The following is a 19,710-nucleotide window of genomic DNA, read 5'->3' on the forward strand; positions in this document are numbered from 1 at the left end:
TCCTACTTCCCTCTAAAGGATGGGAAATCCCTCAACTAAAATAGAAAGGACAGAAGAAGTGAGCGTATATAGTCCAGACAAGCATGAGATGAGCATGATGAAACTACAAGTACTGTGAGTAGAAGACCTAGGAGCCGTAGAAGAGGTGCCCCTCTCCACCCCAACTCCTCCTTTCACTGTTTCAGTTCTTCTCTGCCTTGGTAAAGGCAAATCTCTAGGCATTTGCCAAGTCTAACACTGAGCTTTTTTCTGATTGTTTTTTCCCATGTTGGATGGAATGAAATGATAGGATTGGTACAATAGAAAGGCATGGGTTTTGGAGTTACACAATCCTGCTGCAGGCTAGCTGTGTTGCCTGGGCAAGCTCTCTTTTATGAGTCTCAGTTTTCTCTTCTCTAAATGGGGTAACACACCTGCCTCTCACAGTGGTTATGAGGGTTCAGTGAAATTATGTAGGTCAAAGCACATCACCTGTGGCCTCGTGCTAGGTATGTAGTAATAATTCATTTCTCACTTTGCTCACTTTTAATACTTTAATTTGGCTGGTTTTACCTGACCTAGGGCATTGGGAAGCTTTCTGAGCTCATCTCCCCATTTTTTCTTTCTAACCTTGTCTTCTCTTCTCCCAGGGGCCCAGATCATTGATCTGATGATGCTGGTTATCGACGTGACCAAGGGGATGCAGACTCAGTCAGCAGAGTGCCTTGTGATTGGGCAGATCGCCTGCCAGAAGCTGGTTGTGGTTCTGAACAAGATGGACCTCTTGGCTGAAGGGAAGAGACAGGCAGCGATTGATAAAATGACCAAGAAAATGCAGAAGACCCTAGAGAACACCAAGTAGGTCTGCCAATGAGAGGAATGTTTACATACATAAGCGGGCTTCAGGGCACACACAGATTGGAGAGGCAGTTGTTAGCCTCTGGTACTAATAAGTAGGATCTCACCTGGCCCTTGCTTGCATGAAAGGTAAAGCCTAAGGTACTGTTGCAAGAGGCCAAAAAATACAGAGGCATACAGAAGCAAGAAGTTAATTTTTTTGGTAACTTCCTAATGTGAGCTATAGGTGGTTCTGTTCTGCACAGCATTCAGAAACCCAGGTTGCCTCCATCTTGCTGGCCCTCCACTGTAGGGTGTGTCCTTGTCTGGTCAAAGTGGGCATGGGCACTACTGTGTTCACATTTACAGGAAGGTCCAGTATGTAGGTCCTGGACCTAGAAAGAATCCCACTGAGATTCTGTTGGTGATGACTGTCCTACCTGCTCATTTAGCCAGGGAATATGTGTCTTTTTAGTTGCAACTAGGTTGTCAGAAGGGGATATGAATTCTGGTAGATGACTGGATGTTTGTCACAGAGGCTTATAAAATTGGATGGATAGACGACATATGGATGGACCGATGGACATTGCTGTTGAGGGGAGACCAAAAAGCAAGATCACAAAAGAACCTTTGCAATATTTCATGCTAACGAGTTTACAATTTTAGCTTGTGGAAAGAAGGGAGTTGTTGAAGAATTTTGTGCAAGGGAGTGATTGTAAGAGGTTTCCATTTCATCCAGAGATGTCTGGCTGCTGGTGGAAGGATGGTGTGGCAAGGAGGATCTGGAAGCAGCAGGGAGACAGACAGGGAGAGGTGGTGGTATTGGTTTTTTCAGAGAGAAGTGTGGCTCTGAGTTAAGGTAGTGGAGGGAGGGAAAGGTGATCTGGGGAGATCTTTAACAGGAAAATCAGCAGGCCTTGTCAGGCTATTGACTCTGCCTACAGTCAGCACATTCTGATAGGAGAGGTCCATGAGGGCAGAAAGGTGGCAATACTACTGGGCAGGGTGAGGGTGGGAGGGATGCAAGGACTGTGGGACAGAAGCCACCTGGTTGCTCAGGTGGCCCAAGGAATGACTAATTGCGATGTGGTTGAGAAAATGAGAAAACGACTTTGTTGAACGAATACACAGTGTTGCCAGACCTCACTGTTTTATCAATTCCTCTCTTCTTCTCTGGGCCAGTGCCTTTTGATCCATACTAAATAGCAGTCACCAGGAGACAGCGATGCTTCCTCAATGCTATGCAGCCCAAGACAATATTCAGCTACTTCCACTTCTCCTTCTCCTGCCTGAGGAGGGCAAACAAGTAGAGTGTTTTTGTTTCCGCATCATAAAGATTGATATGCCTTCCCATTTATGATTTTTTTTTTTCAGATCCGACACCTGCAGCTCTCCCTCAGAATTCTCAAGTTGGTTAAATTAAAGCTCTAGCCCTGTGAATGGGCCAAAATGTCATAAAAGATTTCCTAGCGCTACCTTTTGTTAGCAAAATTCATCAACCTGATAAAATCGACACATTTAGATAAGTATTGCATAAGAATTCAGACTTTGTTATTCCCAACGGAAGTAGATATGAGGCTGTAAAAAGGAAGATAAAAAATTATATCTTCTTTTCTAGTGAGTTATTTGATCTCTCTGCCATTTTATTTACTTGTCAGAAATTGGAGAACAGATCCTTTGGACTCTGGCATAAAAACCCAGCACATTATATAGCAAATGTCAGTATCATTTGCTATATAAACAGGACCTTCTGGGAAGGGATTAGGGTACTTTTAAGGGTGAATTAATATTATTTCAATTAGTTAAATTTAAGGGAAATTCTCACTTGTATGTTTAAATTACCATCTATTTTAATTTATTGGTCAAAGGTCAAATTGCGAATTTCATCACACATCCAGAGGAAATTGTCCCTCTGAGGGGTCTTTGAACCTCTCCCCTCCTCACTTAATGCCCAGCTGCTGGGAGAGAAACAGATAAAGGAAAGGATTGCTGCCCTGATGGGTTGTAGTTAGTGGGCCCAGTGAGCCTGTGGCCAGGCCAAGGTGAACTGCTTCCTAAGAGAACATTTGTTTTTACCTCTCTAAAACGAAGAACTTCTTTAAATCATTTTAAGCAACTATTTCCTTTTCTTATGGCCCCCATTTAAATAAATCCTTTGTAAATGCTGGTCTAAAGGTGAAGAAACTTTCTATCTGGAAAGGAAAAATTTGGACTGGTAAACTATGTGTGATTAAAACCTGAAAAATGTTAAAACATAAAAGTTTGTTTTTCTATCTGAAGAGTAATTGAAAGAAAATCTGGAAAACAGAGAAAAGTGATTAAAAGAAAGAAGAGACCACCTAAAGATTTCTTTTCTCAAAATAGCAGCTGCTGACATTTTGGTATACTCTATATACTTTTCACTATGCAGAGTATTGCCCCCCTCCCACTTTTTAAATTGTATTAAAATATATATAACATAACATTTATTATTTTAAACCATTTGTAAATGTATATTTCAGTGGTACATTCACTGAATTGTACATTCACAAAGCTGTGAACCCATCACCACTGTCTGTAAATCTAAAACTTTATTTTTTAAACAATAACTCCCTTTACTCCCCCCCCCCCCCCCCCGCACACACACACACACCAGCCCCTGGGAACCTTTATTTTGCTTTCTGTCTATATGAATTTGCCTATTCTAGGTACTTAATTTAAATGGAATCATATATTTGGCCTTCTGTGTATACCGGTTTATTTCACTTAGTATAATGCTTTCTTTCAGGGTCCATCCATGTCGCTGCCTGTGCCAGAATTTCACTTCTTTTAATAAATGAATAGTATTCTATTATGTACATATACCATATTTTATTCATTTATCTTTTGATGGATACTTGGATTGTTTCCTTTCAGTTATTGTGTATAATGCTACTACAAACATTGGTATACAAAAATCTCTTCAAGTTTCTGATTTTAGTTCCTTTAGCTATATACCCAGGAGTGTAATTGCTGGACCATATGATAATTCTATGTTTAACTTTTTGAAGAACCATCAACTGTTTCCCACAGTGGCTGTATCATTTTATATTCCCACTAGCAATGCACAAGAGTTACAATTTCTCCACATCCTTGCTAACACTTGGTTTTGCTTGCATTTCTCTAATGATTAATGATGTTGAGCATCTTTTCATGTCCTTATTGGCCATTTATATATCTACTTTGGAGAAATGTCTATTCAAGACCTTTGCCTCTTTTTTAATTGGGTTGTTGAGTTCTTTATGTATTCTGGACATTAATCCCTTGTCAGATATATGGTTTGCAAATGTTTTCTTCCATTTTTTAGGTCATCTTTTCACTTTCTTCATCGTATCCTTTGATGCACTAAAGTTTTTAATTTTGATGAAATTTAGTTTATATATTTTTTCTCTTGTTGCCTTTGCTTTTGGTGTTATATCCATGAAATTGTTGCCAAATCCAATGTCATGAAGATTTTCCTCAGTGTTTTTTTCCTAAGAATTTTATAATGTTAGCTCTTGTTTAGGTCTTTGATCCATTTTTGGTTAATTTTTATATATAGCATAAGTCAGGGCCCAACTTCATTCTTTTGCATGTGGATATACAGGTTTCCCAGCATCATTTGTTGAAAAGACTATCATTTCCCCTTTCCCCTTGTCAAAAATCAGTTGGGTTTATTCTGGGTTCTCTCTTCTGTTCCATTGGCTTATGCGTCTGTCCTTAGGTCAGTACTACACTGCTTTTTTTACTGTAACTTTGTAGTAAATTTCAAAGTAAGGAAGTTCAGTCTTCCAACTTTATGCTTCTTTTTCAAGATTATTTTGGCTGTTTGAGGCCCCTTGCGATTCCCACATGAATTTGAGAATTTGCTTTTCCATTTCGACAAAAAAATGGTTGTTGGAATTTTAATAGTGACTGCACTGAATCTGTACATTACTTTTTGTAGTATGAACATCATAACAGTATTGTTTTCCAATCCATGAACACTGATGCCTTTTTATTTATTTAGATCTTCTTTAATTTTTTTCATCATTGTTTTATAGTTTTCAGCATATAAGTCACATCCTTGGTTAGATTTATTCCCAAGTATTTCATTCTTTTAGATGCTATTACAAATGGAATTACTTTCCTAATTTTCTTTTTGGATTGTTTTTGCTGGTATATAGAAACACAGCTGACTTTTATGTATTAATCTTATCCTCTGTAATTTTGCTGAATTCAGTTCTTCCCTTTTAAAAATATAATCATGAGATATTTACATTTTTGATTTATGCTTTTATTAACATTTTATATAGCAATTCTTTATGTAACCATTATTGTTGTTGACCTTTTCAGTTGGCTTCAGTTTTCTTATAAGTAAATAATCCTTTGACCATCATTAAACTTTGTATTTTCAGTTTTTTCCCCATGAGAGAATCTAGGTGCAAGATTACTGGATCAAAGGGTACAAACCCTTTTAGACCTTTATTATACATCCCCATATTCTCTTCCAAAAGGGTTTGTCCTGTTTTACACAGTGTCAGCACCTAACTTTGATTTCTCATTTTAAAAATATATTTGAAACTTAATAGGATAGGAATGATGTTTTACTCGTTTTAATGTGTGATTCTATAATTACTGGTGGGATTGAATATTTTCCTTTAAGTGTATTAAACGGTTGTGTTTTTGTGTGTTTGAATTGTGCCCATATGTTTTGTCTATTTCCTTTTTGCAATTTTAATTTTTTTTTATTTTCAAGAATGTTTAATATTAATAAAGTTGTTATTAACCCTTTGCCTATCATTTTTGCTATAAATACATCTTAAGCATTTATTGTTTGTCTTTCCATTTTAGTTGCTTTTTTGACATGCAGAAGTTTCTAATTTTATGTAGTCAAACTCTTTGATTGTTTTTCTTTGTGATTGCTTTATTTCTGAAAACATTTAAAATTACTCTTGCATAAGCATTTGTTAATGTTAACAGAAATCAAAATAGAAGATAAAAATGTACCCATAATCTTTCCAATGCATCAAATTAAAGTGTTTTTCCTTGGGATCCTTGTCAGTCTTTCCTGCATGTACATAATTTGAGGTAGTTGTTATCACAACTTTGACATTGTTCTGCGTTCTAAGCTTTTTAATTTATTTTTTCACTAAATGTTACGGTCTGATACTAAGTATCCTTGATGCATCTTTCTTCCAGACTCCCTCTGTTTCCTGCTGCTTTTTAAACACTTTCTGTTTCCTGTTTCTATTAGCCAAGGTGGTCTGCTTAGAGTCCAGTGGGGCTCCCTTGGCCATCCCTCTCTCCCTGGGATTGGTAGAATGCCAAATGTCAGGTGATTTGACTACTGCCGAGGAGACTTACAAGGTACATTTCATACTGGTTATGTGCCTGACTAGCTGTGTGATCTTGGGTAACTCACTTTATCTCTATGAATTGATATTTCCTCCTCCGTAAAATGGGAGCTAAGTTCAGCCTCACAGCATTTTTTTATGAGGGGGCATCTGACATGGAACCTGGCACATAGTAGGTATTAGTAATAATACCTGTAACATGTAGAGTACCTACTGTGTGCTTGGCACAGTACTAGGGATTCCCATATACAATCCTTTGGATCCAGGGGTATGTTTTGTATCTGGTTTGACTGGTGTGAAAAATAAGGCATAACAAATATTGGCTATTTTGAATTGTACAATTCCAAACCTACAACATACCGATAGTTTATGTCTTTTATACAAGTTATACATCATAATATATATACACATACACTTTTTTTTTTTTACTTATCAGAGATCATTTCTGTGAGTTCACAGAGGTTAGCACATAACAGTCAGCATGTTTAGGCCCAGCTTGCCCCATTATGTATCACAGCTGCAAGGGGAGTCTGGAGGAGGTGGTGGGTGCTGGGAACAGGAGATGCACTTGAATGTGCTCCAGGTGAGCTCTTTCCTGCACTTCTGAGCTGTGGGGCTGGGCTCAGGGTTCTTCTTGACATCCTTGGTTGGAGCCTCTTGTGCTCCTGGAACCCAGATACCAGTTTAGATCTGGAATCCAAGGCAGGAGAGACCTCTTGTACCCCAGGGGCTGCTGAACTATCCTGCTGCTGCCAGAAGCCAGGGTGCCCCAGTGTGTAGCATATTCAGGAAATCAGCAAGGCCAGATTCTTATGCCTGGGAAAGGAGCAGACACCAAGCCCCACATGCCTTTATGTTTTGTTTTGATACATTGACCAAATGGATAAAATATAATTGAATTTCTGAAAGCTTTATAGTTAATCGCTGGAATTCTCAGTGCATGCTTTTACCCTTCTCTGTCCCTCTGGGCCCTGGGCTCTTGGAGGGTAAGCAGAGATGATATACTTGTATTGAGCCCTGGCTTGTGGTTGGGTCCTGGTTCACTGATTTCTGTGGCTTGGAGCCCTTCCTTTGGATTGAGAATGGGCTCTTCTCTCACCTTCCTCCTCCATGGGAGAGGCCTGGACTCAGGACTCCTACAGACCAGCCATTTACTCCTGGACCCCCTAGCAGCCCCAGGCAAGTCACTTGGCTTCTCTAACAGTAGAGGTCAGAGTCCCTGCTCATGGGGTGTTGAGGTCACATGGAGAGCACACAGTACAGTACTGGCACAGAGCAGGTGCTGAGCTCACAGCATCTTTTCTTTCTTTTTCTTGTGTTTCTTTTCTTCTCTGTCTCTCTTCCTCAGTGTTTTTATGTCTCGCCTTCTCTCTCCTTACTATTCTTTTTCTTTTACATTTTTTACTCTCATTCTTCTTTCCCTCTCCAAACTCTCTTTTCTCTCTCTGGGTATTGCCCTTCCCAAGGTAAATATCTAAGTCCTGACATTTCTCCAGAGACAGCATGGCCTGCCTGAGCTTCTCTGAACTTATCGGTGAGTGGGTCTTAGGCCCTATCTGGAATTTCCCTGTGAACTTACATCATCTTGTCATAGTGACCTTTGGGCAGCCAGTAGCTCCTGAGATTATTTAACTTGCTCTTTAGGGAACTCCAGCTTCTCAGAGTTACTTCCTCTCATTTTAAAACAACAACAACAACAACAACAACAAAACTGATGTTTTTTACCCCCAGGCAGACCCAGAGCAGTATAGTGTGGAGTCAAAGACCAACTAAACCAACTCCCACCCCCAGTGGAGTGTACTGTACACTTGGGCAGGAAAAACCAACTTGTGGAAGAAGTAACAGTGGAATATTTGCCTAGAAATTAAAGACAAACTGAAATGTCTTCCTTAGAGTAGCATAGGGACTTCTGAGGAAGGAGAATTTGCTTCTGGCCTGGGGAGTCAGGAATTTGATTTGGTTTTAGAAGGGCACATGATCTAAGTGGAGGTCACAATATGTGTTGCGGGTCAGGACACTGACTACTCAGAAGGGATGTAGGCAGCTGGTGGCTTCTCTGGTTCTAAGGACTGTTTCCAAGCTTCCCACAGCACTTTCCCACACTTTATTTGGTGTGAGAGTTGACTCTGCAATATAGGTTATGCTGTCTTCTGTTGGACAGGAAAATGGAGGCTGAGGGAGGTGGATTGAAAATTAGCCTGGGTTTCTCGTTCAAAGTCCCATCCTCTGTGCCTTGCCTCAAGTTGCCTGTCACCTGGGTTAGGTTTGGATAGGTTGGGGAGAGGAACGAGTTGAGGGCAACAGTGGGAGTAGAGTTTGGTGCTAGGCAAGGACTTGAATTTTTGTGAGTCAGTATGGGAAGGCTGGGGCAGACCATAGAATGCATTGTGGACCATCCTGGATGCTGGATTTCATTCTGGAACTGTCATAGAGCCCCTATAAGTATGGAGGGATGAAGGCTAATGCCCCAAAGTGGTGCTGCTGGAAAGTTATCAAAGCTGCAGTCAGGGCCTGGGTACATGGGCACAGACTTTGGAGAGCAGTTGGGCAGCCTAGGGTGATAAGGGCCTTACCCAGGGTAGAACTTGTTGAGAATGAAAAACGGGATGAATTGGAGCCAGATCCCAAAAGAGGAACCAACCAAATGCAGTGAATGCAGAGGACATTGGTGACCATGCAGCCAATAGTGACTTCAGAGACCAAAGGAATGTTGTCCCATGATCAGAAACCAGAAAGCTAGAGTTGGTAAGCTGCTTGCTGGTAGATGATGAGATAGGACTACAGTGCTGGGAAGGGGCCTTGGCTGAAATACAGATTTGGGAATGTCCATAGACATAATTGGCTTGGGTCATCAGTACAGGGAGCTCCTACAGGACAGAAGGGGAGAAGAGCTGGGGTCTCAGAGTGATCTTGGAAAAGATCTATAGTGGATAGGGAAGGTAAAAGGGCCTCTTCAAGAGCCAAAGGGTAGTTGAGGCCCATGGGAGGAAAGGTTTGGGGTTGTGGGGAAGGAGGATGGGGAGCCAGCTGGCTGATGGTTATCTGGGTCAGATGTCACAGAGGGGAAGAGTCTGAAGGAAGAAAGTTGACTTGACCATTGGAGAGTTGGTGTTGACCTTTAGGAACTAATTTCTCTTTTGCCTCACCTACTCTTCTTAGTGTCATACAGAGATGGAACCCCCAGTCAGTGGCCCAGCCCCTCATGCCCCATTGCTCTGGGAGCCCTTGGTTCCTTGTACAGCCTCTATGGAGCCTGGCAAAGAGGAGATGCTTAGTAAATTTATCTCGGCATGAAAGAGGAGACAGAAGATGTTGTAAGGAAATTAGGCATAAGCTCTTGGTGAGTAAACAGAAGCAGAATTTTGAAATGTGAGTGAGAAGAGAAATTGAATTTTGACTGAAAGTTGCAGGGGGGGTGTCAAGCAATCCCCCAAGAGAAGAGAAATTTGGGAATGTAGAAAGGCAGCAGACACGAATCTAGAGACGAGATTAGAGGAGCTGGGGGTTGGTCAGTTGGCAGGGGCGGTGTGGGGGTCGGTTTCTTTAGACATGTCAGGTAGACTGGGTGGCAGTAGATTCTTTCTTAGACTCTTCCCTTATGTTTCCTTTTTTAAGACTGAGTTTTTTGTTCTGCTTCCCATTGGGAGCCACAGTGGGGAAATGTAAGGGAATGGCCAAAGGTCTTGAGGAGGATAAAGAAGACCATATTACTCGGATTGAGGGACTTACGCCACATGTCAGACAAATGAAATCTAGACTAGTATTTGGGTGTGGCAAAAATGTGTGGAAAGGATTCTGGGAAGATGGCAGAATAGGAAGCATCAGGAATCTATCTCCCCATGTAGACAACAATTTCACTAGCAGAATCTGTCTGAAACAACCATTTTGGAACTCTGGAGTCTATTGAAGGCTTGCAACTTCCAGGGGAAGGCTTAGACAGTAAATTGCAGTTAATTTCTGTCAACTTCAGCTACTAGCATAGTAGTAGCTACTTATCCCCTATCCCTTATCCCTTAATCCTGTGGCAGGTACCTGTGCAAGTGTTTCTGGAGCAGCTTGCACATAGCTCATGGGAGCCAGAGTGGGCAAAATGACCCTGTCTTCAAAATTTTGGAGATCTGTGCTCTGACCACTCACCGATTGCTGCTTCTGATCACAGAGGTGCAAATGAAGAGGCAAGCAGCCATTGTTCTTGTACTCCCTTTCCCATTGTTTCAAGTCCCTCCCTCTCAGCTGAAGTGACTTCTGGAAGATTTAAACGACTGGCAATCTTTTTCGTTCCTCCTTCATTTTTCTCTTTTTTTCCCTTTCAGGAGTCAGACATAAAGACTAAGACATTGAGAAACGATTGCATATATGGGGAAAATTACAAAGTGACTGCCCCTGTTCAGGGAAGGGCTCAGATAAGACCTGAAAAGACCTTAAGTTTACACTTCAAGATGATTCTTATGCACAGGGATAGCCTACAACAATCAAAAACCACAAAAACAATAAGTAAAAACAATAACGAAAAACAAGAAACCCTGGGGAAGGGGAAGAATCTGTTCTCCATAGTTACTGTATTATTAGACTTAAATGTCCAGTTTTTAACAACAACAGAAAAGTCACAAGGCATATAAAGAATCAGGAAAAAATAAATCAATAGAAACTGTTCCTGAAAAAGACCTGATGGCAGATATACTAGACAAAGACTTTAAACACTATCTTAAAGACACTCAAGAACTAAAGGAAAATGTGAAGAAAGCCAAGAAAACAAAATATAAATGTCAATAAAGAGATAGAAAACCTAAAAAGAAATAAACTCTGAAGCTGAAAAGTATGATAACTGAAATAAAAAAAACTTACTAGAGGGATTCAGAGACAGAGTTGAGTAGGCAAGGGAAAGAACTGGCAAACTTGAAGATGGGAAAATGGAAATTATCAAGTCTGAGGAACAGAAAAAAAAATTGAAGAAAAGTGAACAGAGCCTAAGGAACCCATGGGATACCATCAAGTGGACTAACATACACATTGTGGGAGTCCCAAGAGGAGAGGAGAGAAATAAAGGAGGAGAAAGAATATTTAAAGAAATAATGGCTGAAAACCTCCCAAATTTGTTGAAAGACATTAATATAAACATCCAAGAAAATCAAGAAACTTCAAGTAAAATGAACTCAAAAGGACCCACACTGAGACACATTATAATGAAAGTTTTAAAAGACAGAGAAAATCTTGAAAACATGGAGAAGTAACTCATTGCACACAAGGGAGCTTTAGGAAGTTAATTAGCAGTTTTTTCATCAGAAACTATGGAGACCAAAAAGTAGTGGGCACATTTAATCAAAGTAGCAAAAACAAAACAAAACAAAACAAAAAACAGAACAAAAAAACACCAAGAATCCCATATCCAGCAACACTGTCCTTGAAAGATATAGAAGAATTAAGACATTCTCAGATAAACAAAACTGAGGGAGTTCATTACCACCAGACCTGCCCTGCAAAGATAGAGACCTGCCCTGCTCAAAAGAGTCCTGTGAAGTGAAATGAAAGGAGCCTAGATAGTAACTTGAAGCCCTGTGACAAAATAAAGATCTCAATAAAGTAAATACATGGGCAATTATAAAAGCAAGTTTTGTTGTAACAACAGTTTGTAATTCCATGTGTGTTTTTCTACATGATTCAAGAGACTAATACATATAAAAAACAAAATAATTTGTCTGAAAGCTAGTATTGTAACTTTGGTTTGTAACTCCACATTTTGTTTTCTGCATAATTTAAGAGACATGCATTTAAAGGAATTATTAATTTATGTTTTAGGGCATACAATATATAAAGATGTCATTTTGTGGCATGACAACAGAGTCTTATAAGAGCAGAGTTCTTATGTTATTGAAATTAAGCTGGTATAAATTCAATTAGAGTGTTATAACTTTAGGATGCTAAATGTAATCTCTATGTTAACCACAAAGAAAATAGCTATAAGAATATACACAAAAGGAAATGAGGTAGCAATTTAAATATTTCACTGCAAAAATTGACTAAATACAAAAGAAGAGAGTAACACAGGAAATGAGAGACAAAAAAAAAAAAGCTGTAAGATGTATAGAGCATAAATAACACAATGACAGAAGAAAGTCCCCTATTAGTAATTTCTTAAATATGTATTGCTTAAGCTCTTCAATTAAAGTACAAAGATTGGCAGATTGGACAAAAACACATGATCCAACTGTATGCTGTCTACTAGAGGCTCACTTTAGGTCCAGAGACACAAAGAGATTCAAAGTGAAAGGATGGAAAAAGATATTCCATGCAAATAATAACCAAAAGAGAGCAAGGAATCTATATTAAGACAAAATAGACTTCAACTTTAAAAAGTTTATAAGAGCAAAAAGGACATAATATGTTAATGGAAGGTTCAACACAGCAAGAAGATATAAATGACTAGATCTAACAGACACATTCAGAACGGTCTACTCAACAACAATAGTGTACACATTCTTTTCAAGTGTAGATGGGACATATTTCAGGATAGATCACGTATTAGGCCAAAAATTAAGTCTCAATAGATTTTAAAAGATAGATATCATACAAAGTGTCTTTTCTGACCACAACAGGATGAAGTTAGAAATCATTAACAGAAATAGGAAAATTCATGAATTTGTGGAAATTAGAAACACACTTAAACAACCAATGGATCAAAGAAGAAATCACAAGGGAAATTTAAAAATATGTAGAGATTACTGATAATAAAAATGTAATATACCACATTTATGGAATGCAATAGAAATAGTGGGGAGGGGCATTTATAGCTATAAACTCTTACATTAAAAAACAAGAAAGATTTCAAATCAACAAACTAACTTTACAACTTAAAGGAACTATAGAAAGAGCAAACTAAACCCAAGGGTAGCAGAATGAAGTTAATAATAAAGATTAGAGCAGAGAGAAATGAAATAGAGAATAGAAAAATAATAGAGAAAATGAATGAAACCAAAGGTTGGTTCTTTGAAACGATCAACAAAATTGATGAACCATTAGCCAGATGGACTATGAATAAAAGAGAGAAGACTCAAATTACTAAAATAAAAAAATGAAAATGGGCATTACTGCTACTTCTACAGAAATATAAAGGATTATAAAAGAGTACTATGAACAATTGTATGCCAACAGCTGTACTTGGACAACCTAGATGAAATGGACAAACACCTAGAAACACAAAATCTACCAAGACTAAATCACAAAGAAATAGGCAATCTGAATAGATCTATAACTGTTAAGGAGATTTCATTAATAATTAAAAATCTTACAAAAGCTCTGGACCTGATGACTTCACTCGTGATGACTTCATTCTAACATTTGAAGAAGAGCTAACAAACACCAATCCTTCTTAAACTTTTCCAAAAAAAACTGAAGAGGAGGGAACATTTACTAACCATTCTATGAAGCCATCATTACCTTGATACCAAAGCCAAAGATACTACATGAAAAGAAAACTACATATCTAAATCCCTTATGAATGATGTAAAAATCTTCAATAAAATCCTAGCAAATTTAATTCAGCAGCAAACTAAAGGGATTATAGACCACGATCAAGTGGGACTTATTCCTGAAATGCGAAGATGGTTCAACATACAAAAATCGTTTAATGTAATACACCACATTAACAAAATGAAGGAGAGAAAAACCCCACGTGATCATCTTAATTGATGCAGAAAAAGCATTTGACAAAATTCAACACCCTTTCATGATAAAAATAAACTAGGAAGAGAAGAAAAATATCTCAACATAATTAAAGCCATACATGAAAAACCCACAGCAAACATCATATTCAGTGGTAAAAGACTGAAAGCTTTTCCTCTGAGATCAAGAACAAGACGAGGAAGCTCACTTTTCCCATTTTTATTCAACATAATACTGGAAGTACTAGCCAGAGCAATTAGACAAAAGGAAATAAAGACATCCAAATTGGAAAGGAAGAAGTAAAATCTTTTTGCAGATGGTATGATATTATATGTAGGAAACCCTAAATATTCCACACACACACAAAAAAACTATTAGAACTAATAAATGAATTCAGCAAAGTAACAAGATACAAAGTAAATATGCAAAAATTAGTTGCATTTCTATTCACAATGAACAATCTGAAAAGGAAATTACGAAAATAATTCCATGTACAATAACATCAAAAAGAATAAAATACTTAGGAATTAACCAACGAGGTGAAAGACATAACGAAAACCACAAAACAGTACTGAAAGAAATGAAAAAAGACAAATAAATGGAAACATATTCATAGATTGGAAGATTTAATATTGTTAAAATATCAGTACTACCCCAACCAATCTACAGGTTTAACATAATTCCCATCAAAATTCCAATCATGTTGTTTTACATAAGTAGAAAAATCCATCCTAAAATTCATATGGAGTCTCAAATTTCCCCAAATAGCCAACACATTCTTGAAAAAGATGAATAAAACTGGAGAATTCACACTACCTAATTTCAATTCTTACTACAAAGCTACAAAACAGTGTGCTACTAGCATAAACAGAGACAGTGTAACAGAATACAGACCAGTGTAACAGAATACAGAGCCCAGAAATAAACCCTTGCATATATGGTCAAGTGAGTTTTGACAAGGGGGCCGAGACCATTCAGTGGGGAAGAACGGTCTTTCAACAAATGATACTGGGAAAACTGGATATCCACATGCAAAAGAATGAAGTTGGACCCCTATCTAACACCATATACAAAAGTTAGTGCAAAAGGATCAAAATACTAAATGTAAGACCTAAAAGTATAAAACTCTCAGAAGAAAACAGGGCAAAAATTTCATGACATTGGATTTGGCAGTGGTTTGGATATGATACCAAAAGTGCAGGCAACAAAAGAAAAATAGACAAATTGGACTTAATGAAAATTAAATTTATGCATCAAAAGATAATATCAACGGAGAAAAAAAGGCAGTCCATGGAATGGGAGAAAACATTTATAAATTATATCTGATAATATCTAACTGATAATCAGACTACATAGAGAACACTTTAAAACTGAAGAACAAAAAGAGAATAAATTACCTGATTCAAAAATGGGAAGGACTTGGATAGAAATTTTTCTAAGGAATATATGCAAATGGTCAATAAGCACATGAAAAAAATGCCAACATCACTAATCATTAGGGAAATCCAAATCAAAACTATAATGAGATACCACCTCACACTCATTTGGATGGCTGCTGCCAAAAACCAAAATAACTTGGTGGGGATGTGGAGAAATTGGAACTCTTGTGTGCTCTTGGTGGGAATGTAAAATGGTGCAACCGCTGTGGATAAGAGTATGAAGGTTCTTCAGAGAATTAAAAATAGAATTACCATTCAGCCATTCCACTTCTAGGAATTTACCCAAAAGAACTGAAAGCAGGGTCCTCAAGAAATATTTGTACACCCATATTCATAGTAGCATTATTCACAATAGCCAAGATGTGGAAGCAACAAAGGTGTCCATTGATGATGGGTGAATAGATAAGCAAAATGTGATCTTATTTAGCCTTACAAATGAAGGAAATTCTGACACATGCTACAACATGTATGAACCTAGAGAACATTTTGCTAAGTGAAGTAAGGCAGTCATAAAATGACTAGATGATTCCACGTAACATGAGATACTTAGAGTAATCAAAATCAGAGAGTAGAGTCATGGTCGCCAGGAGCTGAGGAGTGGGAAATTAGTGAGTTATTATTTAATGGGTATGGAGTTTCAGTTTTACAAGATGAGAAGAGCTATGATGATGGTGGTGATGGTTGCACAGTGTAAATATACTTAATACCACGGAACTGTACACATAAGTGTGGTTAAGATGGTAAATTTTATGATATGTGTATTTTGACACTATAAAATTTTTGAAAAAAATACATGGAGTTATTTAAAGAAGTTAATCCTTTTCCAGTTATCCTTAAATCTCTTCTATTATGTCCAGGAAATGTCTCATCTTGGTGCTATTGTGTCTTCTGCTTTTCTTTTCTAACCAGCATCAGAGCTTTCAGCAGAAAATAGTATCTAGAAGTTAAGAGACTTGTTTTGTATTCTTTGTGTTTATTTTTTTAGCCAAAGTAGTAGATTTTTTGAAGGGAATTGTGATTGATTAATCAAAATCCCTTAAAGCAGAGAACCATAAAAAAATAACACATTGATATCTTAAATATAATATTTTAACTTAAGACATATACATGCATATTTACTTAATAATATCAATAATATAAATTATTATGGGAGAACATAAAATGTTCTCAGCATTGTACCTTCCCTTCCACATGTTGACAGTTGGTCCAGCCTCATCTGGGGTATCTTGGCTTTGTGAACAGTTTTGCATATTGAATTTGGGTCTGTCTCCTTCTTGCTGTTCTTTTGAGGCATGTAGGATTTCTGCATCATCTATAATTTCAATTTTACACAAATTAGAATGCATAATCCATAGGTTATCATTAATTCATTTAGTCCGAATTCACTAAAATAAACTTTATTCTGTATTTTCTTCTTGATCAGATATATATTTTTAAAGCTCTTGGGTTTGTTGCTTTGCCAGTAATAAAAAATTATAATTTGTGAGTTCTAGTTGTAACACCTTAGGCAGCTGCTGCCAGTATTTTGGCTTTTTTTCTATCTAGATGCAGCATGCCTTTTTTTTTTTTTTTCTTTTTTGCAGTTGTTCCTCTTGGTAGAATCTTGTAAGTTAAAATGGTTCATCTAGTATTTTAGAGGTGTTCCCCAAGTAAATTGCCTGGAGAAAACCTCAATAAATGACTTTAATTCTGTTGTGAAGTTTTGAGTAGCAGATAGCAGATAGCTTCTTTTTGCTCTGGTACTCACCACAGGAACTCCATGAAATAGGGCAAAAGGGGATCGAGTAGAGCAACCACAAAGGTTTTTCCTTCTCTCCTTGTCCTGGTAGGTGGGGGCACTGAGCTCCATCCTCTTCTCTTCTTGTGTTTTGAAAGACCAGTGGTGACATCTGAATAGAGTAGTAATTGTCTCTGATGAGGGATGGTGGTTATCTTTGGGATGTCCAGCATCATGGGAAAGACAGGTATGGAACAGGGCTTTGGGGACCAAAGAGAAGATCTTTGGGTTCCTTGCTTCTGCCATTTACTGTACATGTTACCCTTTAGCAATCATTTAACTTTTCCGTGTCTGAGTTTCCCCATATCTAAAATGACAATTTTACCCTTACATTATTACTATGGGATTAAATGGGGCGATGTCTATGAAAGCATTCAGCACAGTGCCGTTTGCATAGTGCTCAGCTGATGTTGGTGAATGGAGGAGTGATTCTGAGTAGGAGAGTAACAATTATTCTTCCTACTTCAGAGGGTTGTTTTATGGATCCAGTAAATTTATGTCTTTACATGGAAGTGATAGCAAACAGTAAAAATATTGAGTACTATAATTATATCTGTCATCCCCTTTATTTCATGGCTTTGAATACTAAAATTACCAGAGGGCAAGGGTTTCATTAATCTGTTTATAGGACTTAAATATGTTACATTCCCTAATATTTGAAGAGCAGCAACTTTCTAAATTCTCATGGATTTGAGAAGAGACACATACTCCTGCCTCTAAACCAGGCTGATGGAGCATTGTTCTCATTATATTCTCAAGGTGAACCCAGACTTGGCTTTTAATCACAGCGCCCCCGCTCATGAGCTGTGTGACCTGGAACATGCTACAGAACCTAGCCAAGCTTAGGACTGTCTTCTGTAAAATGGGAAGAGAGTAATAACAGCCACCTCACAAAGTTGGGATGAGGATATAGGAGTGCAAAACCCCTAGCACAGGCACTGGTACTATAGGTAAATGACACCATCCTTTCCCCTCACTCCCACTGAGTTGGACACTAGACCATACACAAAGAGGCACACAAGAGCAGTTTTTAGAGTCAGCGGAGGGTAAGGATGGCACTTATCGGAGAAAGCAAAGTCCAGAACTAGAAGTGCTGCAGAAATGTCTCTTGAAAATACATTTAAAAAATAAATAGGTAGAAGATGTTCAGTGTTACATGGCTTATTAAGGAAATAAAAATTAAAAGGAGGTATGTCTAAAAAATAATGATATTTTGATGTATGTGCAGGGAAATAGGCATCTCAGATATCTATCATGGTAGTGAAAAGGGTAGCAGACCTTTTAATGTATGTTTTTTTCTTCTTTGAAATATTCATATACCATAAAATTCACCCTTTTAATGTATACAAAGTTACACAACCATCACCACTATTTTCAGAAACTCTGTACTCATTAAGCAATTACTCCCTATTCTTTGGAAGCATGAATTTGTTTTCTGTCTCAATGGACTTGCCTATTCTGGATATTTCATATAAATGGAATCACATAATACGTGACTTTCCATGTCTGGCTTCTTTTACATTTTCACTTAGCATGGATGGACACAAGCTACTACCATCTTTTGCCTTCTGTGAATAGTGCTGCTGTGCACATACATGTACATATATTTGAGTACTTGTTTTCCATTCTTTTGGATATATACTTAGGAGGTATCTGGGTCATGTGGTAATTCTGTTTTTCTTCATTTTTGAAGCATATTTTTGCTAAATATAGAATTCTTGGTTGCCTTTTTTTTTTCTTTTTGCACTGGGCAAGCTCCAAAGCAGGCCAAATAAAAATAACTTGGCAAAGTGAGGTCTTCCAGGGAACTTCCAAATAGGAAAAAATATGACAGTTCTTTGTGAGAGAGGCTTTGATGGAATTCAAACCAATTCTGCACTCGTTAGTGGCTGTCAGCCTGCTGGTTTCTACTCTGGTTGCAGATGCTGGTTATTAAGGCTACAGTAGAGTTGAGGAGGGGTGAATGGGAATAAGACAAGTTAAAATGCCACAAAGCTCTCTTATTTGTACCGAGGTTTAGCTGTTTTTCTTAAATAAACATTCCACAGATTGCCTTTGGTTAATTTCTAGAATTCTATAGAAGTTTAATCTGGTAATTTTGCCAGTGTTCTTATTACTTTTATGGAAGAGAGGCTTTTTGAATGTCCTTACTCTACCATTTTGCTGATTTTTCAATATATGTTGAGTCTTATAAGTCTTTAGACTTATACTCTATGAATTTATCCCAAAGTAAGGCAAAAAAATAAAAAGTCAGTCATGTCCATCAATATCTTTATCATAGTATTATTTTATATTAGTGAAAAACTTGAAATGTTCTAAATGAGTAACAGTATGGGGGAAAACATGTAAATTTTGGGTCACACTCTTACGCAGCTGTTAAATATGAAAACGGAGGCCTAGGGAGGTAGGAGTGTAACATAGAAGTTGTGAGCCTTGGTTCTAGGGTCAGATGGACTGGGTTGGAGTTTGGCTCTGAGATTTATAGTCAAGTACTTGGAGCAAATTAATCTGACTTTCTAAGCCTCAGTTTCTCATGGTGACAATACCATAGTGATGTAAGGTTTCAGTGAAAGGGTCAAGGGTATATGCTTGGCTCAGCCAAGTGAGTTATCATCATTGTTGTTGCTATCATTCAACAGTAAATAAACTGGGATGTGAAATTGTATGTATACTATAACCAAAATAT

At 37.8% G+C, this 19,710-nt stretch overlaps 1 protein-coding gene across 1 annotated transcript in view; it reads left to right on the forward strand.

The window, feature by feature from the left end:
- The first annotated feature begins 608 nt into the window (after nucleotides 1-608).
- The window catches only part of EEFSEC (eukaryotic elongation factor, selenocysteine-tRNA specific), a 152,697-nt gene continuing 133,595 nt past the window's right edge, over nucleotides 609-19,710 (forward strand). The window contains exon 1 of the mRNA XM_011385874.2: nucleotides 609-837. Coding sequence (XP_011384176.1) covers nucleotides 650-837 — 188 coding nt within the window. The 5' untranslated portion in view covers nucleotides 609-649. The remainder of the gene's footprint in view (nucleotides 838-19,710) is intronic.

The sequence above is a fragment of the Pteropus vampyrus genome, unplaced genomic scaffold (assembly GCF_000151845.1).
Source record: "Pteropus vampyrus isolate Shadow unplaced genomic scaffold, Pvam_2.0 Scaffold818, whole genome shotgun sequence".
Taxonomy (NCBI): Eukaryota; Metazoa; Chordata; class Mammalia; order Chiroptera; family Pteropodidae; genus Pteropus; species Pteropus vampyrus.